A 25,065-nucleotide genomic window follows, 5' to 3' on the forward strand; every position below is an offset into this window, starting at 1 on the left:
TCGGGCGTGGCTATTAAGTGCGTAAATTAAAATGTACTTATGAATGTAGTTACGTACGTTGCGACATCTCATTGGAAGTGGTTCAACTATTACAAGAATTTAATTTGAAAAAGTGTAGGGATTACCAAATAGATGGCGCAAATGTACCAATTGCATACACAAAAGACAACTCCAGATACTGGATCATTGAAGTACAATTGCTCTACAAATCCTACATGAAAGTGCACATTTTCAACTGCCCTTTAAGGAAAATTGAGTCGGGCGTGGCTATTAAGTGCGTAAATTAAAATGTACTTATGAATGTAGTTACGTATGTTGCGACATCTCATTGGAAGTGGTTCAACTATTACAAGAAATTAATTTGGAAAAGTATAGGGATTACCAAAGAGATGGCGCAAATGAACCAATTGCATACACAAAAGACAACTCCAGATACTGGATCATTGAAGTACAATTGCTCTACAAATCCTACATGAAAGTGCACATTTTCAACTGCCCTTTAAGGAAAATTGAGTCGGGCGTGGCTATTAAGTGCGTAAATTAAAAGGTACTTATGAAAGTAGTTACGTACGTTGCGACATCTCATTGGAAGTGGTTCAACTATTACAAGAATTTAAATTGTAAAAGTGTAGGGATTACCAAATAGATGGCGCAAATGTACCAATTGCATACACAAAAGACAACTCCAGATACTGGATCATTGAAGGACAATTGCTCTACAAATCCTACATGAAAGTGCACATTTTCAACTGCCTTTTAAGGAAAATTGAGTCGGACGTGGCTATTAAGTGCATAAATTAAAATGTTCTTGAGAAGGTAGTTACGTACGTGGCGACATCTCATTGGAACTGGTTCAACTATTATAAGAAATTAATTTGGAAAAGTATAGGGATTACCAAAGAGATGACCTTTTTTGAGGCCCGAAAAAAAAATTGTCTCAAATCGACCGGAAAAAAACCTTTCCTTATAGAATATGGCCTGTAGAATCCATAATTTCAAACAATTCCCATCTTTGTCACAGATGAAAAATTCACCTCAACCCAGGTGTTCGAACACCCTACCTCCGAATTTATAGTCCAACGCTTTACCACTGAACCATAAAACCGGATAGTTTGGAGAGTTACAAAAGGTACAGCCCGAGGGATAATCAATAAATAAATATACAAATAAATTATTAAATAAAAGATGTTGTAGTCGATTTTTGGTAAAAAGGAAAGGTTTTTTTTATTATTTTTACACATATTTCTTCATAATTCTTCACATTTTATTAGAACTTTTTTTTGTACCTTTGCGGAGTTATTTTGAAAAAACTGATTTTCGTCCAAGATGGCGACTCGACCTCAAGAGCATGTTAAAAAATTACTACTACCCCACCTTTAGTAGGGCAAAGGTCTTATTTGTCCCCTACATGACTGGAGTCCACCGTTTAGACGATAAAAAATATTTAAATATTCAATTATGTGTACTAACTTTTCAAGTTTAGTCATATGTAGTTTTATGTAAGTTTTAACACGACAGAATCAAGCTACATATTTAAAGCTTGATGAACAATTCAAATTACGACTCACTCACCAGAAAACTTGGAACATCCTTCGTAAAATGGTACCAAATTCTATATGGTGATCAGCACTGTGTCAGTCATCAGCAATTCTGGATGGACGGCAACCACTTCATTTGAATTCTCTTCACGCCGGATAATCTCCAAATATGGCCGTTACCTGTGAACAGAAATAACGTTAAAAAAGACCATGCGGATGGAGAGGTAATAGATCATAGAGTAATAAACTAAACAAATATAGAAAACGAGCTCCTGGGTATGGAGCATGTGCAAAACCAAATTTTAAACCTGATGTTAGTTTTGCTTTTATTTAAAGTGATGTAATAGGAACCATGATAACTCACCAGTTCATCCATATTTGGACATAGTAGGTAGGTATATTATATTCATGATTGCTCGGCTGGTCAGTTGGACGACACTTCCGAATTTGATATTGAAGATAAGTGCTCATATCTGTAATCCTACCAAATTAATAAACATATAGGCCGTGTTCAGTAATCCTACCTGAATGAATTTTGGATTTTTGCTGAAAGTGGGTTGCTGCATAGTTATTCAATTCGAAGAATATTTCGGTTGGAATCCTGGCTCAGTTTTGTTGTGTATGGATAGCGACCACCGACATCATTAGTATGGGAGGGTAAATGGCTACATACCGACTATGGGCACCGAATATAATTTAATTGTTTTATGTGCATGAAATGCATTTGTTTGATTTTTTATATCTGTTTAACTTATTCTTTGTGATTCTCTATTGTGTTTAATTTTAAGTTCCCTTTTTGAGTATTTACAGTACACTTTTAATTTCATATATGTACACTGGATTTATTTAGTACACAAGTACATTGTCCTGTTATTGGAAAATATTTTGTTGATCAATAAATGATTATTATTACTATTATTATTAAACGTGAATAAGAATAAGATACTATATTACAAAGGCAAATGCTGAAACAAGTTGAACAAATGCAAGAGTGAAAGAAGAAATTGTTGAGGGGAAGTTACACTACAATAAATTAGAGCTCAAGAAGGAAGTGAAGAAGAAATTGTAGATAATGAAAGCGAAAAATAGAAGAGAGGGACAAGAGAAAAAAAAAAAATAAGACGACGACGGCGTTCCGTGCGAGTTTATATTAATTATAGGAGCCTCTGTGTTTTTCCTGCATCATTACAATACATTATCAACATATAATTTCGCAACGAGGAGACGTCTCTCGTCTCTCGAACACAAATAAATGGCCCTTTTCAGGGCCACAATTTAGAGATTTACAAGAAAGAAAGAACCGGCCTAAATCTAATAACTAAGTAACCCCCCTTCCCCCAATTATATAGAACAAACCGAAATCACCGATACGTCGCACAAATCAAAAACCGAATCGTAATTGGATTAAATATCGCATTTCGGTAAGTTAAATGTAAAATGCTACAACATAGAAAAAGTTCCACTCGACATCTACTACCTACTCCAAATTATATCAACACCCCGTATAGGTACTGTAATCTTACGCTTGTGGGCCACCCCTCATTGAAATCTAAGAAATACCCTAACATAAATGGACCTCAATCCTCAAGCAACATATACCCAGTGTACAACATGAGAAAGCATTTTATGGGTCGTGTATCTCAGCTAAATCAAGTTACCCCTAGCAAAGGCCTTTAGTTAATTGTTAACCCACCCGAAAACATTAAACATTGCGCAGGCCTTGGAAAATCAATCAAGTACGTACTGCAGCAAATTATATAAAACAAATGCCCTGCATCCTACTTAAGTATTTCACGATAAATTTACAAAGAGAAGTAAAAGTAAACTTTACCTAAGTGTCTTGAATAAAGGCACGCACTCTGAACCAGCTACAACTACAAATAATCATGCCGCGTCGACTAATAAATCGCCAGCTCGAAAAGCACGACGCGCAATTATATATCTAAATAATATGAAAGCAGTCACTTAAGACGTCCTTGTGCAATTTGAATCGTTAAAAAAAGCGCGGTGAACAATTTCATTGGCGTAACTTCCGTTTTTTCCATAAATGAAATGCATATAAGCGGGAACTGTTCAAATTTAAAATTGCCAGATACTGTAACAATAAGTGTAGTGTAAAACAAAAAAAAATTAAATATAATAGCAACAAAAATTGTTTTGCCAAAATTATGAAAATTACAAGCAAGGTCCAGTCACAATTTTGGTTCAAGGAGAGAATTGAACGCCGTCAATGTGGAAATCTGAGCACAAATTTGAAATTCATTTATATCTAATTTTTGATAAAGTATTTCAATAGGAATAAGTAAGTCAGTTTAATTTCCTTTCAAAATTCATAAAAGTACGCCTCACTCCCACCAAAAACTAACGTTTACGTGTCCGAGGGTTTATGGATTTAGTTATTTGGAAGTTAAGGGGTGAAAACCTCTCAACTTGCCACCCTGTAGTATATCTAATTGCGTTAATGAAATAAAGATATACAAAACTCACCCTTTCCACGTAAAAAACACGTTTCATACAAACGGAGCACGTAGGTACCTACAACCGCATTCACTGACGACTCATTCGCAAATGATTTGCGTTTAGGAATAATATTACATTGCATAACTACAATATATAGATAAGAACAGATGCACATGTCTAAATATACCTACAATGCTACTTATTAGTAAGAATAAGTGGTCATACGGATTTACGTGTATTGTTTTTGCTTATGTCTACTTTTAAATGACAAAATCTCGTCTGAAGAGCGCCTAATTTTATGCATCCAATCCAACTTTTTAAAATAAATCAAGATCATATTAATTAATTTAAATATTGTTCCTTTGGCTTCATACGCTAGGTACTGAAACTGTTACCGGTAGGTACTATACCAACTGACAATATCAACCTTCTCTGCAGTTCAATACATCACACACACGACCGAAAATATGTGGAAGGTAAAGCAAATATATTCAAATTAATTATTATGGCAGCCAGACTTGAAGTTATTGTGGATGCAAAACGACTTGAATTGTCAGGATTGAAATCGGTTTTTTGCTTAGGTATTGTAATGTTCCTAGGGGTCTATCAAGCCAACACTAAAAACGTTGACTTACCCTATACTTAACGTGGGCAACTCTGGCAGAGCCACCTACCTTTCTGGTCGAAACAATGGACGTTTCGCGGCACTTTTAAATTTGGATAGCAGTCGGCTCGATATGGGTGGCACGAATGGACTCCTACGTTGTGTAATCGGTTCTTTTATGTGTTAAGACGTGAGACATAATCGGGAAGGGAATTAAACAAAAGACAGAACTTTTGTGCGTAAGAAATGACCAGAACAAATAAATATATTACGCACACACAAGACCATGCCAGGGAAACCTTCTACGGGACTAAAACCCTGACAAAGGCAGTGGAAAACATGATAACTCAATTCAGTACAAAAACACATCAAAATACCTGTACGATCAATTGAGATAACACAACTCGTACAATAATAGATTGCATGTACACAGGAAACGTTAACATAATTTAATTTAACACGAAAAGTAGGTACCTACATGTGAGAATGCCAATAGCAAGTATTCATGTGAAAATCGATTATCGCTCAAGCAGATCATATTTTAAATAGAGGAAATGTTAATTCGAGGAACTGTATTAGGTACCTACACACGGAGACAGAATGACCCACTCGCACACACAACATGGAAACATCGTACAGCCTCACGGAATAGGTACGGATCAATCGGACACAGAGCAACATCGCACTGATAATCAAGTCCTCATGAATACAGAAATAAATACTTAATTAAACAAAACAATGGCTGTACAGTATAACAATTAATAAACAAACATGATTCATTTAACGGTACTTAAAGAAAGGCATGGAGTACGCCATGATTCAGATATCGTAGTTTATGCAAAATCAGCAAAATGTAAATAATATCAAATTGCGGCAAGAAATTCAATGATTAAATAGCTAGTACAAGAAAGAATAAAATGGTTACTACCTACCTGTAAATACACCTTCAAAACACCACCACCAAAAATAATCAAGAATAAAAAAAAACCGGGAAAGCGTGTGCCTTCCATCGAACTCGTCGCCATCTTCTTCATTCCTCTAGCTTAGCTTCGTTACGAAAATCCCCTAGCATCTGCGCAAAACGGTCGATTGGTTATATACAGAGCACATTATATTTTTGTTTCAGATGTAAGCCCATCAGGGTGGATTATCACAGTATAAATGCGATCTAAAGAAATTACTATGGTTCTAAATCTACCGGAACCATAAATTGTTTTTGTACACTGTATCCAAGATAAGCCGGGTGTCTATCATGGTGATCTCAGAAACTACATCAGGGACAGTACACAAGAAGACAGGTTTTAAGAATTAGCATTGAAAGGGGACCTTTTGCCTATTTCGAAACCGAGTTGCAGTCCTTTGAAGTTTAGAAGACGCGCGTTTCTGCGTTAAAGTATGGCCTTGTTGTTTGTCAAATAGAATTCAGTACCTACGTAATAGTTTGGGGTAGCAGCTTTCATTGAAGTTGTCCTCTTGTGTAAACGGGATAGCCATTCGATTCATCGATCGTATATATGTTTAGTCAGTTAATTCAAATTTGAAAAAACCAACGTTTCTGCAACATATTTGAAAGAAAATTTAAGAACAAGTTAGTGCGTTACGTTATCTTCTTTCGAAATTAGTGTTTCTGGGTGCCGGGATTTTTTTTAATTGGGATTTGTAACCGAAAACTGTAATTTTGTTTGTGTGAAATCATGCAAATCGTGTGTTTATTCAAACCCTTTACCGTCTCATGCTTAATTATAATAAATTTTGTTGATTCATACCCACAGTTTACCTCAGGTGTGTTTATGATCGCTTTGGAATTTGATCTTCGCCATCGGCTGCTTTAGAATCTGGAATTTGAAGTAAAATTTGTTGTTGTGCCGGGATTCGGAGTTGTTCTGGGAGTAGAGAGTTTATGGTTCACTTTGATCGGGCCATTGCACACAGCAAGGTATTATGGAATTTTAAATTGTTAAGAAAAGAATGTTACACATTGATATAACTTATCAACTGGTATAAGGCACATATCGGTAAGGGAGAGGATTTTGGTGGCATTCTACTGAACGCCAATCAAAGGTAACGCACATTAAAGGAAAAGGATATTTGTGGCGCCATTGCTTTTTTTTCATACGTTAAACCTGCAAAACATAAACCAGCTATACAAACCAATATTTATTTCGTAACAATAATAAAATATGCACATACAAGCATTGGAATGTTTTAGAATAAACAGATAATATAAATATTCATAAAAATACATATGTCCTTTAAAAGATTTCAAAAATAAAAAATTTTGATCAATACGCTATTTAAGTATATAAGTACATTATAACATTGTAGTTGTCTTTCATCATAAAAAAAAACGATAAATTAAATGTGATGTTTAAACTGGGATTGTGTCACATTTATACTTGTTCGAGTAGCGGAATAATCATTTTATATCACATCCAGGTAACGAGAAAAGGAAAATCTTTTGGTCCAAAGGTATAGCCTCTATAAATCAAACAGTGTGCTACAAAATAAGTAGATTTAGGTCCGGTTTTTCTTTAGTCAGTAAAACTTATTTGATGGGAATATATTTGTTTGCATGAAAATTAAAGGTCAGTTTTTCATGTTACTTTATTTGACCGTTACTTTTCATGAAAACAAAGCACACAGAAAGTCATTTAGCAGATAATATTACCAGACTGTTGGTGTCCAGCCCAAAATAAGAAACGGTAAATAAATCAATTGCAATATGGAATGTAAACTTGGGGATGGATTGCTAATTAATTATAAGTAATGCTGACGAATGAAAGAAATACGAGACAGATTGAATAAATAAATGTAGATTAAGTAAAATTTGATCACAATCTCTTCGTTAAAAAAAAAGTATTACATCGCTGTACGACTAGTGCCCCTAGCTGGAAGAGAATTACTTTTGGCCGGCAATTCCTTGGCGTGCGAGTGGGCGACGACGATACTTAGACATTGTACCCATTCTTCGGCGTTTTTACCGTCCTTCGGTTTTAGGATCAACGACTGGTTGCCCGTAAAGATTTCGAAGGCCTTCGGTATGTTTCGGGCGCCACGGGATACCTTTACGGATCTTATTTGATTTACGTCGATGCTTTCACCCCCGCTCTAAAACAAAGTTAGATCCATTTTTGACTTGCTGCATATAAACTACATAAAAAATGGGTTTTTAACGATACACGCTTCTAAAAAACGCGGACAAAAGTTTGTTTTTAAAATATTCCATTGAATGTACATTGTACAGGATCTAAAATGGATCGTTCTTACGAAAAAATTCAAGAAGAAACACAATTTATGGAATTATTGGCGAATCCCAAACGATTCATGTTCGACATTGTTTAATTGAAAAAAATTGTGCTCCTCACTACCACCCCTTTTCGTTTATTGTTGTGTAAATGACATTATGCTGACGTTTTTATTGATATCAACACTTATAATATCGATGGGTCATCCTGTATAATGTGAATTTCAATTTTTTTTTAAGATTAAATGTGGTCGCTAATTTCGATTGAACACAAATTCGATCATAGTATTTGAATTTTGTATCAAGAGTTATTAGATGTTTAATTTTGTTTCAACAATCGTCTTGTATTTTGTTTGCTTTATTGTTCAGTAAAATTACGTTTAAAAAATTAAGGACATTTGGAAATACTTGCGAGTTTATCTCATTTTAAATCCGGTCATGCGATAAGAAGTTTGTTATCGCTGCGTTTTGGATGGGTAGAAGGGATAGGACATAGAGAAGGTGGGACCCACGCAGGAACCTATAGCGTCACGAGAGAAAAATACCAGGTCCTTGGGGACGCAATCTACACCTCGACTATCCCGGTTCGTGGGGGTACAAACAGTTTTGTTGCAAAACTTCGAAACCGTTCCTACCGCCTATCCCGACTAAGGGCAGGGTTGCATCCCTTGGTGGCGCTGTAACCGCTACTGTAGAATTTATGCGTATGTATTTAGATGAGTGTTTATCACACGTGAAGCCGCCCTACATGGTTTTCAAAATGCCCGTTAACATAGATTTATCCATCACCAAAAAGATCGAGAATCAAGATTACTTGGTGTTTGTGTTAGTGTGTCTCTTTCTATTCGTACAAAGGGTTAGGTTCAGTGTTTAGTATTTTGGTATTTATTTATGTGGGCGGGGTTTCAGCCAAGGCTGCTCTACCAACCCAACCCATCCACGTTAGAACCCGGATTTTGACATACTTAATTGTTACGCCCTGTATAGCGTCAATATTAAAATTTAGTTGTCCAATTCAGAAGCGTAACGGTTGTAAAAAATACTTACAGATCCTTTACATGATAAATGGGCGCCCGACAACGTAAAATACCTCGTCCTCCACCTCCGAAAGAGCTTCCACTTCCCCTTCTTCTCTTTAAGCTGCCCCTCTATCACAGGTTGAGTATCACCTGAAACATTTCACGATTATCGTGCTCCAATGATAATCGCTGGCAGTCAATCACCTCTTAAAAATCCCACCGCCCTCTCCGGATGGGCGCACAGAAAACAGCCCCACTGAAATTTAATGCCGTTCTCGATGTGACTGGACGAACCCCCGATGTTTCCGGGGCACAATTGGAAAACGTCGAAGAATCCCGAATGCCTCAGCTCGTTGAGCAGCATCTCTTGGTCCTTGGAGCACGGAAACGCGCTCGTTACAAGAGTCAAGAATGTCTTATTTTCGCACTTGAGCATGTCCCAGCAGTGCTTCAGGCTTGTGACGCTCGCGTCCCTCGAGCTTAGGGCGTGGGGCGATCGAGCCTTAAAACAAAGTTTGCATTACTGACGTTAACAACCCCTCGAACCAACTTGTAGCGCGATAAACATCAGGTGTATCCAGATGCGCGGATTCCTCGTTCGCATCGTGAAGAAGGTCTTCGAATACAGACAATGCTGGCCGCGAGCTTGACAGGCGAAGTGCAGTTTCGCCGATTTTTTGTGCCGCCTTTCTTCGATAGTGCATTTGGCGGGTGGGGGAATTTTCGAGGACACTTTATCCATGTAGATCTTAATTTTATCCAAGTGCTTTTCGCAGAAGTGCTGCACGGTGTCTCTCATCGGGTACGGTTCGAAAACGCTCATTCTTTGAGAGGCCGCCCCTTGGTTCGCGTTTACGATTGTCACGCTTGTATTATTCGCTCGCCTCGTTGTGACAGTACTGGGACCGCTGATATTAACGTGACTGCTTCCATTGTGATTAACAATGGAATCATTCACGGAAACTTGATTGACACTCCCCGATCCGACGGGGATAGTTTGCGTGACGACGTTGTTCGAACCGATTACGGTACTCGTTAGCACGGAAACTTGACCGCTCAAAATCGGGCCATTGTATACCGAACTCACGGTGACCGAATTGTTTGCTATGCTTGATGCTTGAGAACCCGATTGGATTGGATTTATGGTTATCTGTGTTGGAAAGATAAGTAGATGTGGTTCTTCGACCTGCCAAAATAACCCGTTTTCGGCTGATATACGCGAAACGTAATTTTACAGAAATAGTGTTGAACGGACCCGCCAACTCCAAGCAAATTTGTATGCCGACAACTAGTCATTTTGGCAGATGTGCAAGACCTTCACAGAACAGAAACATAAATGGCGCTAAATTGTCACTGATTACAGCGTTTCCCGTGGTTGTACGGAGAACTATTTATCGCAGACTCAAATATTTTTTTGCAAAACCTGTAATTTTGCTCGTTACAGGAAATATTTTTACCGTCGATTTTGTACGTACACATGGTTTTACACATGCCAATTTTGACTTTTGAAAGATTTAAACTAAGAACAAGTTACGTGACCGTAAAAAGGGTTGTGTGGCGGATTGTAACGATAAAATATCAAAAAGGCATCGTTTCCCATATTTTGAAACAGATTGTTTTGTGCTTGAAACGCGAAGAGGGTTGAAATGTGCTGTTATTTCTCCCCTATTTATGCAAGGTATGGAATTTATAAATTACCAACAGTTTACCTATACTGCCTATACCTGCAGAAGGGTGTAGACTTGAGTTTTATCTCTATATATAAAAATGAACCCCTGTTTCTTCTGGTCACGCAATAACTTTAGAACGACTTTACCGATTTCATTCATCTTTTTTTTTTTAGTTTTCTAATACTGTGTAGAAGGTTCTTACGGCAAGAAAAACTAAGAAAATCGCGCAGAAAATTGGAAAATTTGAGAAACCTTAACGACTATTTAAACATCGCGCGTGTGACGGTGCGGCAGCAATTGTTTTAACAGCTACATCGATCGGCACATAGTACAATAAGACAAGGTATGCCTATAACTATTATACGCAGATGACCTTTTTATCCCAATGACGTCGCAAGAATCACCGCCAAGTTTGAAAATGCTATACGCTTCATACTTGAATTAGAAGTGCCATTGCAATTACTCAATTAATTTGGTTGAGTAATCATACTGAATGCATCTCGGAATGCATTTAGATATAAATATAAGGCAACAGAAAAGCTAAACGTACCACTTAATATACTTATTTCAGAAATTTAATCAGCCTTTTAAGTTTTTTTTATTGCCGCTAGAGGTCTCGTCCTTATTTGAAAACGCTAATTACTTTTTTTACTTACATATTTTGTTGTAACTTTAAATATTTGTATTGATAACATGCAATAATTGATACGTTGTAAGTTTAATGTGAGAAACTTGACCCAGTTGACATAGATTGAACAAATCTTATCACATCCGTAAAGGGGATACACTTTTATTAACTGGTGGAACTACACAAACCCCATTACTTTATTGAACGGTAGAGCCAAGTTATCCCAATGACGTCACGCATAGGCATACCTTGTCTTAAGGATCTCGCTCATTATACCAACACAACACAACACAGCACGTCACGTCACGTCAAATGTCGGTGAAGATAAAATGCATTAGGTTAAATAAGGATCCGCTCACTTGTCCAACACGACACGACACAGCGTCGGCCGATGTTGGTCGGATCTTCATCGCACAACCCTGACCGACAAATGTCGATGCGTGTTGTGTTGTGTTGGTGAAGTGTGCGGAGGTAAACCGTCAAGAATGTCTTTAGCATGCGCAAAAGTAATCAGCTGTTTAAGTTTAGTCATTGAAAAAAAATATTATTTAGTGGACTCTGCGAACTTTGGCGCAGACATTCTAAAATACTGGAAAAATTTTATCTCGTCTCTCTGTAAATCTTGGAACAAGTGATGAAATTCTCCCAGTGTTGATCTTTTCATATTAATAGGATGAACCCACATTTTCCTCTTTCGCTTTTTTTCATTCTCCTCTGCTTCTAGAGCACTTACAACCACCATCAACTCTTCGTCCGACGAATCTGAAGACTCCATGCTTACCACAATACTAAACTTTTTCAATTGTACTACATCAGTAGTTTGTTTTTAACGTTGAAAAGTGTCGTTAGCCGTCATTATATGAGCGCAAGCCGAATCGTCGTCGGCCAGCGCTGGCCGGCGACGTGTTGTGTTGTGTTGGTATAATGAGCGAGATCCTTTATTGTACCATTGTACCATGGATCGGCATATACCTATCCGTCACAAAATTAATTTGTGTGCTGTCAATTCGATCGGAAAGTTTATCCAGATTTCAGTGAGTTTTTTTTAGAAATGTCGATGCTATTTCACCGCAATCACGCCTTTTATATTAAAAGTTTTTTTGGTAAGTGTTAATAGACTAAACACGTGGTATACATAGTTATACAGAAAAACGAGGGAGTTAATTTCTATTTTCAGTTGAATTTTAGTTTTTGCAAGATGCTACTAATTAGCAGTACCAACATAACATGGTACCAACTTAGGTCGCAGAATTTGAAATCCTACAAGTCAAACATACAGTGGCACCACGCTCAGAAAGTCCCTGACAGGGCGTGTCCAAGGGCGCTAGAAATGTAGACCGTACATTCTGGTGCAAAATTTAAAAACACTTTAAGGGAATTACATACCTTATTAGATCGTAGATCCAAGCGTCTTGAAAAAGATGAGTTGGTATAAAACTACAGACGGAAAACGTAAAATAAAGCAAATACAAAAAGCAAAGTGTAAACTAAAATAACGTGAAGCGTCAACTGTCAAAATGGAATAATTAATAATTAATTATGGCGCGGAATGTATCGCGTCGTTTTGCAGACTTTCTATACCTTTTAGATAATTCAACAACTTCCACCCTCGCTTCTCAAGTAACAAGTAAGCACCAGAATCAAGTTGGCATTTGTTGTCAAAAACTTGTGTGACAATTTGCTGAAACGGTTTTATTACCTCTTGGAATAAAAAATTTAGTTCTATACTTCATTCATTATAAGAAGGTAGTAGATGGCGCTGTGTTTGAAGATAAACACACACAGGAAAAATATAAAACGGCTCCAAATTATTGTAAAGTAGAAATATCTAGCACCGCAAAAAGAAATAAATCTTTGACATTAACAGCTAATGACATTTCAACAGTTTAGTTCGCAACAGAAACTACCAGCTTGCAAAATTTGCTACTCGTTTTATGTTTCAGTGTAATACTGACTCGTGTTTTAACCAATCACACTGAAAGTCAAAGTTTCCCTATGCTTTCTACCGCTACCTTCTTAAAATGAATACAGTATAGATATTTTTTAACAAAAATATGTAGTCCAAACAGCAATTAAAACCAAACATTTCGTACGACAAATCGTTATGTAAGGATCTTCTGCAAAGTGTTAACATCTACAAACCGTAAGTTCCACTCACTTCTGAGTTTTATATGTAATTTGTAAACATGTAATTTAAGTTCTCTGATGTGTTAAATAATGTAATGTGATTGTATCTAAATACACTTTAATTTAACAACTGTGTATTCTTTATCGATATTTATGATTTATATCGAATTTGGGAAATTACTTCATGACTTTAGAAGCTGGTCACCAGATGGCGCTACTCTGATTTTGATGCTTTAGTTCACAGTACACCCACCAGGCTTCGCCAAAATACCATACAAATAAAGTCACTAGATATAGAAAGTACCGCAATCATCCGCCATTTTGGGGCAAATTTGCTGCCAACTTAAAAAAATTGACAAATAAAATCTGAATAGCTGTCATTTTTTATAACCTTACTTCATAGTACTGTCATGTTTTATCAAAATATATACAGATATCTCCAAACAGGTGGAACAATCCCTAACATTAAAGTTACTAGAATCTGGTAACTTCCGCCATTTTTGGGCAAAAATCATGCGTTCTCTCTCTAACACACGAGCCCAATGGATTGCGGTACTTTCTATATTTAGTGACTTTACATACAAATTTGTAACATTGCTGTTTCTATTCTGAGAAGCCCGTATTCTGTGGTGCAAGTTACCCAAACCCACTTACTTGACTGCTATGATTGGTACCGACAGGTGTTAGTAACGTCATCGGTCCTTGGCTGTGAGGTCTGTGAATTCTCGGCGGGGATATTGTGGTAACCGTAACGCCACCGCTTGACACTCGCGAGTTTGGCACGACCCATTTGTTATTGGTGATCATGACGTTGTTCGATAAGGGTGGGGGTACCGGTGCGGCGACGGGAGGCGCATTCGACACTGGGACGTTGATCTGCTGTGACGAGCTGAGCCTTGTCATGCTTTTGTGCAAACCCCCAACTGAGCTACCTGAAACGCAATGATCACAAGCGTCAAGGCAATCTTCATTCTAGTCATACTTTGGTGGTTGTTGTTGGAAGTGAGACGTCCTGTACTTCGGGAGTTTCCCAATTTCGCTCTGCGAGTATACCCTCCTTGTGATGTCGGCGCGGTTTGCTGTGTGTTCCCTCCTACTTTAACAATTGTTACACCTCCCGATGTTACGTGATTGTTTTGGTTGACTGCGTGGGTGTGACCAATTTGATTTGAACTGAAATCAAACTTATACACACAAAATCGAAAGATTCCCGACTGACCTTGTATGGTGCCTCTGCCGTACTCCCGCCAAAACTTTGTCAGTAAACAGAACCGGATAGGAACTGCACAGCAGTGTAGCCTCCCTCAACAACGTACCCTGAGAGCCCCTATCCGCCTTCGGTAAGTACTCCAACACAAAATTCAAGGCATCCTGCGCACGATCCTGGAATATCCAACTTACACTCTGCAATGAACCGCAAACCGTAACCCACCTTACTCAGTTTTCCCACCGCGCTTATGACTTGAGCGGCCAAGCAGACGGTGTGCGGATACCTCTGGGCGGTCAACTTCAACGGACCAACGTGATCCGCCAAAAGGGCGGGATTCTTTTGGGCCATGTTCAGGAAGACTTGCAAAGTGGGAGCTGCCGTCGTCGAACTATTTAGATACTCGCATAATTGGGGGACGCTCGCTTCTAATAACTTAATTTAGAAAAGTCACATAGAAATTTATATAAATAATTACTTTAAATTACCGTTGGATTGTCCTTAGCTATTAAAGAAAATAAGTGTAATAAAGCCAATTTCTCTTGATTATCACAATGGGGAAGTAACGAAACGAGCGCCATCGCGTGACCCTGCAACGGCTCCGGTGACACCTCGTAAATTTGAGCCAGAACTCGACAAAGCGGGTAGTTACCTGTAATACCACCACTAAAAATTTGTCGACTCGACTGTCGAACTCACCCGAAATTATCGAGTCCATAATGGGTTGAACATGCGGGCTAAGCAACGAGGCGTGCTCTATAGCTGCCAGCGATAGGTAGGAGGCCATGTTTCTCGACAGTTCTTTGTTTCCCTTATGTAAAAACTTAACCGCAACCGATAAGGCACGTTGCATCACAGATTTTTTACCATAATTCTGCTTGTATCGGTTAAATAAGGTAGCGCAACATCGACATTTATACTCACAAGAAAAATACACGAAATAATATCACTTGAAATTTTTGCGTGAGGAGGATCCTCATCTCTGGAGGTCAGTTGCAGATTGTGATGTAAGCAGGATTCTAGCAGCGTGACGAGAGCTTCGCAGTGCTGCTCGACTGTACCGGTTTCTCTTATGCATGATGTAACTCGTGTCACGCATATTTCGACGACACTTTGATCGTTGTCATTGTGTGCATAATCGGGTTGTGATGCTATTGTTGTTATCTCATTCAACTGAAATCAACAGTTGCAATAATGAGAATCGGACAGTAATTCGACTATACTGCATTCATTTTAAGAAGGTAGCGGTAGAAAGCATAAGGAAGCTTTGACCTTCAGTGTGATTGGTTAAAACACGCGTCAGTATTACGCTGAAACATAAAACGAGTGACGAATTTTGCAAGCTGGTAGTTTCTGTTGCCATCTAAACTGTTGGAAGTGTCATTAACTGTTAATGTCAAAGATTTATTTCTGTTTGCAGTGCTGGATATTTGTACTTTACAATAATTTGGTGCCGTTTTATATTTTTCCTGTGTGTGCATATCTTCAAACACAGCGCCATCTACTACCTTCTTATAATGAATGCAGTATAGTGTGACATATGTCGCAACACAGCTAATAATTTTGATATGAGTAGGCGAATGTCAATGAAGCAAATGTAAGAAAAATAATAAAAAGTCATTCGAAATAAAGTTGTAAGGTTTTTCAAGAATTCGTTGGTTGTTATATTACTAGCAGGTTTTCCTTGTGTTTACTAACACTTATTCAACGTGTGCAAGTATTGGCAACGCAATATTTTCCCGACCAGAATCGAAACGGTGAATTTGATCTTCGGCGGGATACTGAATGTGTGTCTGTGACATTTATCGACAAAACTCCGTGTAAATCTTGTGAGATGCTGTATTCCCAGATGATCCTGGTATTCATCCTCTAGACGAGGATATAAAAGAACCCTACCAGACCAGACAATACCAGCATTCCCCTTCTCTTTTGCTATAAAACTCAAGGCGGCCCCTCTGGTAAAATTTTTCAAAGCTATGATTGGCTTTTGAGACCATTTGCCTACTAAAGTTATTTTTTCCTTGGAAAATAAGTTCTAATAGAAAGACATACCCTGCAGCATAGGTGCGCAATCAACTTTTGAATATATTGTGCAACTTGGAAATGCAAACCAAAAATCTCCTCCTCGGAGAAACCCACGGAGCACGATGTTGACTGCTTATACTGCAGAGTTTACCCATTAGGCGAACATTACTTTTGTCAATGACCGTACATTTAGTCATATACGTGTAAATTGGGGGGTACCACAAGGGTCCATTTTGGGAGCGGTATTATTCTCAATTTTAGGATGTGGAGGAGGCATCCGCGGTTGCAGTGGAATCGAAATTCATGATTACACTGTGTCCAAGGACGTCTATCATGAGAATCTTGAAAACCATAGAAGATACGATGGTCAAATTAGAGAAATGATGCGCAATTTACAGTTATTATCAGGCTGTAAAGAAAACCAGAAAATTTAGATTACTTCCGAAGATATGCCATCAGAAAAACTGAAATTTGTCGATTTCATTTTTATTTTTTTCTGGTGTTACTTGAAAAGATTCAAAATAAATAAAAAACACTTTCTCATTTCCACTTTTTTAGCTCTACAAGACAGCGTTGTGAGGGATTTTCAATACGTTTCCTTTTGGAGAAAACATCATCTTTATTATTTTATATGGCCCGTACAAATGTACACACCGTATTAAGTACTTTTATTTTACCAATGAATAAAGAATACCAGGTTGTATACAAGAGAGAGTGCGACGGAAGGCGGCCATTTGCAAAAGCCACTTATGACTCATTTTTGTTGTGGTTTTTGCAGTGACATAAAATAATGGTTAGTTGTTGTACTTGTGATTGCTCCAAAACGGAAAAAAATAAAAGTTTGGGAATTACATTTCATGTCTAAGTATTGATACCACTATTATTTTTATATAGTACATGTAAATTTACAAATTTTTTATCGGAATGTAGTTTGAGGTTAGTTAAACAAAAGTCATAGGCGAAGTAGACACATGGGGGTTTAGATTGTTTTCGTGAAAATTTTTTATAATTGTATCCTTCTACAACTGTAAGGTAGGTACGCCACTGGAAAGGAAACTACTGTCCGCCATTTGCAAAAGCCATCGCGGTCGCACGTATATTGTTGATATTCTCCTTCCTGGTATTCTTTATTCATTGTATATTACAAATACACGGCGCACACACAAAAATCCATAAATGTAAAAATATACAGGGTGTGTCATTTAAATTTGAAAATGTAGGACCACGTCTGACAAAACCGGAAGTAATAGAAAAATACCATTGACTGTAATTAATTCGTTTTTACTCACAATATGACCTACAAAATTGTATATCCCTACTGCCAATTTTGTCAAGGGGTGAGTCTGATATGGTGACATTTGATATTTTGACCCCTAACTCAATAGGATTCTTAATTGAACCTAGAGAAACTTTTGCATAATTACAGAAATAAACATAATTATTATTAAATCCTCTAAAATTAAGTTCAATCAATTAAATAGGTCATATAAATGAGTATTTGGTTCAGGATAATAATGGACCTAGGTGGGCGCATGCCAATTTATATATAATTTGTCCCCTCCCTAGTACCCGCACCAAGTATAAAAATCTCATTTAAAAAAAAGTGGTAGTAGGCAATACATGAAAACCTATGCACATCTATCATTATTGTTTTCATATCTATTACTTGGAACAATTCAAAAAATAAAAAAAGGCAATAACTTATACACTTACCTAATAGAAACAGGGACAATTCAAACCTACTTATTCCAGCACCTATAGAAGGCAAGCAGGGTGAACTGGAAACTAGCAAACACGATGATCATAGATCCATTCTGAAAAATATACCGGAAGAACACTGGAGGAACATTAAAAGTTTAGTAGGAGACGAGTCTATTAACAGGTGACAAGATACTTCCACAGTAGAGACCTCGGAGTAGACTTTGCAGTTGCCAGGAGTCAAAAAAATTTTGCATATACTGTTGCCACTGAGATATTGACATCCTGAGGGAGCGAGACTAAAGCTCGATGGTACTATAGGGTCACAGTACAAGATAGAAGGCCAACTCCAAGACTAATAATCAAAATTTAAAAAAACAGTACATAATTCTGCTTGTAAAACTGAAATTCTTCCCCCGTTTATCTCCCCTCTATCTCTAAGACCACAGTTGGTGGAGAAGAAAGAGTCTCCTCAATTTTTTTAGGTGCACACATAAAACTCCTACCTATGGGCCCGATTTAGAACCAGCCTCTATACCTAAAATTTTCAATACATGCTAAAAGAGATTAGAAAAAGTGAGTTTCTTTATTGTTATGATCAGAAATGAATTGCTCACGCTGAAAATTGAAATGACAATATTTCTAATTGCTGTGTCACTATGTACATCCAGGAGTCACCCTGTGTAAGGTTCGGCACAGTGTCAGTAGACACCCTGTATACTTTGTTTGCATAATGAGTCAACCTCTGATTAGATTGTATTGTTTGATCTATTAGATCATCAAGTTCCGCGGTACTCACCACTAAAGTTAAATCGTTAACAATTTCGCCGTCCGTCACAGAAAATAAATCGCCAGCCTTGGACAGGTCCCGATTTTTTAACACCTGCATAAATAATTCGTGCATTTTGCCGGTCGTATTTAGTTCCTTACTCAAAGTCATGTTTCGAGAGCATTTTTTTTAAACTAAAAATGGAAACACATGAAACATAAACAAGTAATTAACGGTTATTATTCTAACTGCCACATAGGAAACAGTTAACTCACCTGTAAAAAGCTTTCACCTGAAGACCATATTTTTGTTGTTACCGCATGTTCCCGCAACCGGAACGTCAATAAATATTGCCTCCTCCAATTTTATTCTTTTTCTGTGCTACGAAATTGTACGAAGAGATCTACATACTTAAGGATAGTTCAATGAACTTGATATATACAGGTAAAATAAACGTGTAAATCTTTACGTTTACAACTGTCAAGGTGTTTACAGGTGGTTTCGTTTTTGCGCATGTGTCAAGAGGTGACAGGTAAATAGACACAGGTGTGAACATAGGCGGTGACAGAAGGTGGTCGAGTGTGAAGGTCGTACTATACGGGGTGGTCGTGTAGGATTAGATTATTTTCGGAATGTACAAACGTAACACACACGTATTCCAACGTTTTCTAAAACCGCTATACCTAAGAATAATTGTTATGTGAGTGTTCCTAGATATCCTACAAAATTGTGACCATAGTTTTCCCATAAAAACTACGTCTTTGTCTTTCTGGGTGGCGGTGCAGAACCTTTTATGATCCCATGCTACGGACTCTTGTTTCGTAAGAAAGCGCTTAGGGTGTTTCCAGGACTCTTACCATTTACATTTACCTCCCTTGTATTGCCATTAGAGTAACAAAAAGTAAGAAAAAATTCTAATAATTTGTTTGAAAAAATGTATTCAAAAAAGATCAATTAAAATGAGCGAATTTTGGAATACTTATCGCTTTCAAAGCAGCGTTAGATTCGGCCCTAACTAGCGCAACATTTCCTCCCCTGAATGGACCTCGTATCCCTTACGGTTTCCGAGATCACAGGCAATGGCACAATTGAATTTGGGACAGCCTGTACAGTTTTAGGATAACTTGCGCGAAGTATGCGTAGTACACGAAAACCGCTTTGACAGAAGCAGAAATAGGTCCTCGACACTCGACAGAAGCAAAAATGTAATTAGGGAAACATAGTATTAGATGTTTTTAATTTTAGTTTAGGTACATTTCATGGGGGTAAAAAAACCGTTTTTTGTAACATGCTTCAACTATCACGCGCTAAATCGCATTACGTAACAATAAACGACCTTATCGCTACTATCTCACATTAAAATACTACAATAAATTAATCACAGATCATACCACAAGCTTTACATTAAAGATTACATCATGTAGATAGATTTCTTCACAGGTCTAAATGATGCAAGGAAAATTTAGTAGAGCGCACGTGTCCTTTCAATTTCTCTATTAATCTGTATGGGTAATTACACACAACAATACCTTATTACTGTGCATTCAAATTTGAATTTCAGATTCACGCGGCGCTCCACACGTGACTATTTTGGCGGGAAATTTGAAATGGACTTTGTAATAGGCGCGTTGGCGGCCTCAGGTGCGGGATTTTTCACAAATCCCTTAGATGTCCTAAAGACACGTATGCAACTGCAGGGAGAGCTGCGTGCGCGAGGACAACACGCGGTGCACTATCGCAACGTTTTCCATGCAGCAATTGTCGTAGTGAAAAACGATGGAATTTTAGGATTGCAAAAAGGTTTACCGGCCGCTGTTGTGATGCACGGTATTCGAAATTGCGTGCGACTGGGAGGCTACCAGTGGGCGCACAAGAGGGGATATGTAACTGACGAGCACGGGAAGACGGTGTTTTACAAAGGATTTTGCGTGAGTGCGCTTACAGGTGCCGCCGGTGCTTTTTTTGGTAGCCCCCTATTTCTCATTAAAACACAAATGCAATCTCAAAGCACAAAATCGGTCGCCGTTGGTTATCAGCATGGCCGTACAGGGACTCTGTCTGCAATTAAAGAAATATACACGGAACATGGGGTGAAGTACTTCAACTACGCTATCCTTTCGTAACTTACGCACTTACAGATTCGTGGACTGTGGAGAGGAGCAGGTGCGACCATGCTAAGAGCGGTAGCAGGATCATCGGCACAATTAACATCGTTCGCTATGACCAAGGATTTATTAAACGATTACCACATCTTCGATAATTCTCCCACATTACGGACATTTTCTGCCAGTATTGTAGGAGGGGTGTTTCAAGCGCTCGCAATGCAACCATTCGATTTAGTTTCCACACGCCTATACAATCAGCGTAAGAGTAATTTTTTCCCAATACCTTTCTCTATATTAAATTTTAGCCGTCGACGAAATCGGTACAGGTCTACTGTACAAAAATATACCAGACTGTTTCCGAAAGATATGGAAAACGGAGGGTGTCTTCGGATTTTATAAGGGGCTGACGGCGCACTATATGAGATTAGGGCCTCACGGAGCGCTGACCCTCGTATTTTGGGATTCGCTCAAGGATCTTCAAAAGACCTTCCAATCAAAACATCAAATATCTTAGTATTATAGTACAGTTAATGTAGCCCTTACTAATCTAATTTATTTATTAGTGTATAGTTATTAGATAGATAAATGTATGTTGAACAAGATTATATAATTAATAAATCTTGGGAATTGAGGTTATAATATTTGAATCATTGTAGCTACTATGAGAAGATATAGGAACTATTATTGAAATTTGAACTATTGCACTGCATTTGAACTATTGTACTGCATTTGAACTGAACTATTGCACTGCATTTGAACTATTGCTTTATCTAATGGTGAAAAGTGTAATGAGTAGATGGCGACAACGTACTCCATGAGATTAAATCGCAGGTTGATGGAGCATAGTGGACTGCCGGGTGAGAAGCGGGGGTAAAACGAGATAAATTGGAGAACTACTTATACCTGAGTCGAATAGGGTGCAGCAAGACGATTTAAGGATGAGGAATGAGTCGGAGTGTAAGGAGAACAATAAATGGCCTGAGATTATAAGGTGTGAAGTAGAAAGAGCAATTAATGATCTCAAGGATAAGAAAGCGATTGGCTGTGATGGTATTCCTGCACAGGGACTGAAGGCATTATCCCAATGTTCTACCGCCAGACTTACCGAGCTTGTAAATACTATGCGATCAAAAATGAGTTGCTGTCGAGTCGCCTTTGAAATTTTTGTTTACATGGGAAATCGTATTTAACTTGAACTTCCAAAGGCGACTCGACAGCAACTCATTTTTGATCGCCCATTATAATACAGAGGAGGTATATTTGGCCAGATGATTTGAAGAAAACTATATTCGATTTAGTGACCACACGCCTATACAATCAGCGTAAGAGTAATTTTTTCGCATTACCTTTTTTTACATTAAATTTTAGCCGTCGACGAGATCGGTACAGGTCTACTGTACAAAAATATACCAGACTGTTTCCGAAAGATATGGAAAACGGAGGGTGTCTTCGGATTTTATAAGGGGCTGACGGCGCACTACATGAGATTAGGGCCTCACGGAGGGCTGACCCTCGTATTTTGGGATTCGCTCAAGGATCTTCAAAAGACCTTCCAATCAAAACATCAAATATCTTAGTATTATAGTATAGTTAATGCAGCCCTTACTAATCTATTTATTTATGAGTGATAGATACTAGATAGATAAATTTATGTTGAACAAGATTATACAACTAATAAATCTTGGGAAGTGAGGTTATATTATTTGAATCATTGTAGCTACTATGAGAAGATATAGGAACTATTATTGAAATTTGAACTATTGCACTGCATTTGAACTATTGCTTTATCTAATGGTGAAAAGTGTAATGGGTAGATGGCGACAATGTACTCCATTAAAACGCAGGTTGATGCAGCATACTGGACCGTCGGGGGAGAAGCGGGGGTAAAACGAGATAAATTGGAGAACTACTTATACACGAGTCGAATAGGGTGCAGCAAGACGATTTAAGGATAAGGAATGAGTCGGAGTGTAAGGAGAACAATAAACGGCCTGAGATTATAAGGTGTTTAAGTAGAAAGAGCAATTAATGATCTCAAGGATAAGAAAGCGATTGGCTGTGATGGTATTCCTGCACAGGGACTGAAGGGATTAGGTATCCCAATGTTCTACCCGCCAGACTTACCGAGCTGGTAAACACTATGCGATCAAACATGAGTTGCTGTCGAGTCGCCTTTGAAATTTTTGTGTACATGGGAAATCGCATTTAACAACTTCCAAAGGGAACTCGGCAGCAACTCATTTCTGATCGCCCGTTATAATACAGAGTAGGTATATTTGGCTAGATGATTTGAAGAAAACTATATTCGATTTAGTGTCCACACGCCTATACAATCAGCGTAAGAGTAATTTTTTCGCAATACCTTTTTTTACATTAAATTTTAGCCGTTGACGAGATCGGTACAGGTCTACTGTACAAAAATATACCAGACTGTTTCCGAAAGATATATGGAAAACGGAGGGTGTCTTCGGATTTTATAAGGGGATGACGGCGCACTACATTAGATTAGGGCCTCACGGAGGGCTGACCCTCGTATTTTGGGATTCGCTCAAGGATCTTCAAAAGACCTTCCAATCAAAACATCAAATATCTTAGTATTATAGTATAGTTAATGTAGCCTTTACTAATCTATTTATTTATTAGTGTATAGATACTAGATAGATAAATTTATGTTGAACAAGATTAAATAATTCATAAATCTTGGGAAGTGAGGTTATATTATTTGAATCATTGTAGCTACTATGAGAAGATATAGGAACTATTATTAAAATTTGAACTATTGCACTGCATTAGAACTATTACACTGCATTTGAACTACTGCTTTATCTAATGGTGAAAGTGTAATGAGTAGATGGCGACAACGTACTCTATTAAAACACAGGTTGATGCTGCATATTGGACCGCCGGGGGAGAAGCGGGGGTAAAACGACATAAATTGGAGAACTACTTATAGGTACATGAGTCGAATAGGGTGCAGCAAGACGATTTAAGGATGAGGAATGAGTCGGAGTGTAAGGAGAACAATAAACGGCCTAAGATTATAAGGTGTGAGGTAGAAATAGCAATTAATGATCTCAAGGATAAGAAAGCGATTGGCTGCGATGGTATTCCTGCACAGGGAGTGAAGGCATTGTCCCAATGTTCTACCGCCAGACTTACCGAGCTGGTAAACACTATGCGATCAAAAATGAAATGCTGTCGAGTCGCCTTTGCAATTTTTGTTTAAATGGGAAATTGTATTCAACTTGAACTTCCAAAGGCGACTCGACAGCAACTCATTTTTGATCGCCCGTTATAATACAGAGTAGGTATATTTGGCCAGATGATTTGAAGAAAACTATATTCGATTTAGTGTCCACACGCCTATACAATCAGCGTAAGAGTAATTTTTTCGCAATACCTTTTTTTACATTAAATTTTAGCCGTCGCCGAGATCGGTACAGGTCTACTGTACTAAAATATACCAGACTGTTTCCGAAAGATATGGAAAACGGAGGGTGTCTTCGGATTTTATAAGGGGATGACGGCGCACTACATGAGATTAGGGCCTCACGGAGCGCTGACCCTCGTATTTTGGGATTCGCTCAAGGATCTTCAAAAGACCTTCCTATCAAAACATCAAATATCTTAGTATTATAGTATAGTTAATGTAGCCCTTACTAATCTAGTTATTTAGTATAGATACTAGATAGATAAATTTATGTCGAACAAGGTTATATAATTAATAAATCTTGGGAAGTGAGGTTATATTATTTGAATCATTGTAGCTACTACGAGAAGATATAGGAACTATTATTGAAATTTGAACTATTGTACTGCATTTGAACTATTGCTTTATCTAATGGTGAAAAGTGTCATAAGTAGATGGCGACAACGTACTCAATTAAAACGCAGGTTGATGCAGCATACTGGACCGCCGGGGGAGAAGCGGGGGTAAAACGACATAAATTGGAGAACTACTTATAGGTACA

The 25,065-nt window shown here is 37.9% G+C and overlaps 2 protein-coding genes and 1 long non-coding RNA gene across 6 annotated transcripts; 1 reads left to right on the plus strand and 2 right to left on the minus strand.

Moving 5' to 3' along the window:
• Positions 1–1,574: 1,574 nt before the first annotated feature.
• Positions 1,575–2,379, minus strand: LOC116177124. The gene is made up of 3 exons (XR_004146609.1): positions 2,063–2,379; positions 1,903–2,011; positions 1,575–1,718 (listed from the first exon to the last, which is right to left on the minus strand). It is a non-coding gene; the product is annotated as an uncharacterized LOC116177124 (long non-coding RNA).
• Positions 2,380–6,749: 4,370 nt separating this feature from the next.
• Positions 6,750–19,518, minus strand: LOC116175484 (protein melted-like). Of its 2 annotated transcripts, XM_031493622.1 has the most exons (14): positions 19,265–19,518; positions 19,020–19,183; positions 15,422–15,670; positions 15,197–15,371; positions 14,986–15,149; positions 14,723–14,932; positions 14,510–14,673; positions 14,273–14,463; positions 13,945–14,222; positions 9,416–10,015; positions 9,070–9,367; positions 8,894–9,015; positions 7,506–7,710; positions 6,750–7,099 (listed from the first exon to the last, which is right to left on the minus strand). In XM_031493622.1, exons 2-14 carry the CDS (start codon positions 19,158–19,160, stop codon positions 7,029–7,031), a joined length of 2,868 nt encoding a protein of 955 aa, XP_031349482.1. In that variant the 5' UTR covers positions 19,161–19,183; positions 19,265–19,518; the 3' UTR covers positions 6,750–7,028. The 2 variants fall into 2 exon arrangements, with proteins under 2 accessions (XP_031349482.1, XP_031349483.1); XM_031493623.1 differs by lacking the exon at positions 9,416–10,015.
• Positions 19,519–19,607: 89 nt separating this feature from the next.
• On the plus strand, positions 19,608–21,694 carry LOC116175493 (solute carrier family 25 member 35-like). Of its 3 annotated transcripts, none has more exons than XM_031493640.1 (5): positions 19,608–20,194; positions 20,430–20,498; positions 20,551–21,079; positions 21,128–21,353; positions 21,400–21,694. In XM_031493640.1, the coding sequence occupies exons 3-5, from the start codon at positions 20,597–20,599 to the stop codon at positions 21,606–21,608; spliced, it is 918 nt and encodes a 305-aa protein (XP_031349500.1). In that variant the 5' UTR covers positions 19,608–20,194; positions 20,430–20,498; positions 20,551–20,596; the 3' UTR covers positions 21,609–21,694. The 3 variants fall into 3 exon arrangements, with proteins under 3 accessions (XP_031349500.1, XP_031349501.1, XP_031349502.1); XM_031493641.1 differs by having other exon boundaries at positions 20,189–20,239; XM_031493642.1 differs by lacking the exon at positions 19,608–20,194 and adding an exon at positions 20,236–20,254.
• Positions 21,695–25,065: the final 3,371 nt, after the last annotated feature.

The sequence above is a fragment of the Photinus pyralis genome, unplaced genomic scaffold, assembly GCF_008802855.1.
Source record: "Photinus pyralis isolate 1611_PpyrPB1 unplaced genomic scaffold, Ppyr1.3 Ppyr1.4_LG7, whole genome shotgun sequence".
NCBI lineage: Eukaryota > Metazoa > Arthropoda > Insecta > Coleoptera > Lampyridae > Photinus > Photinus pyralis.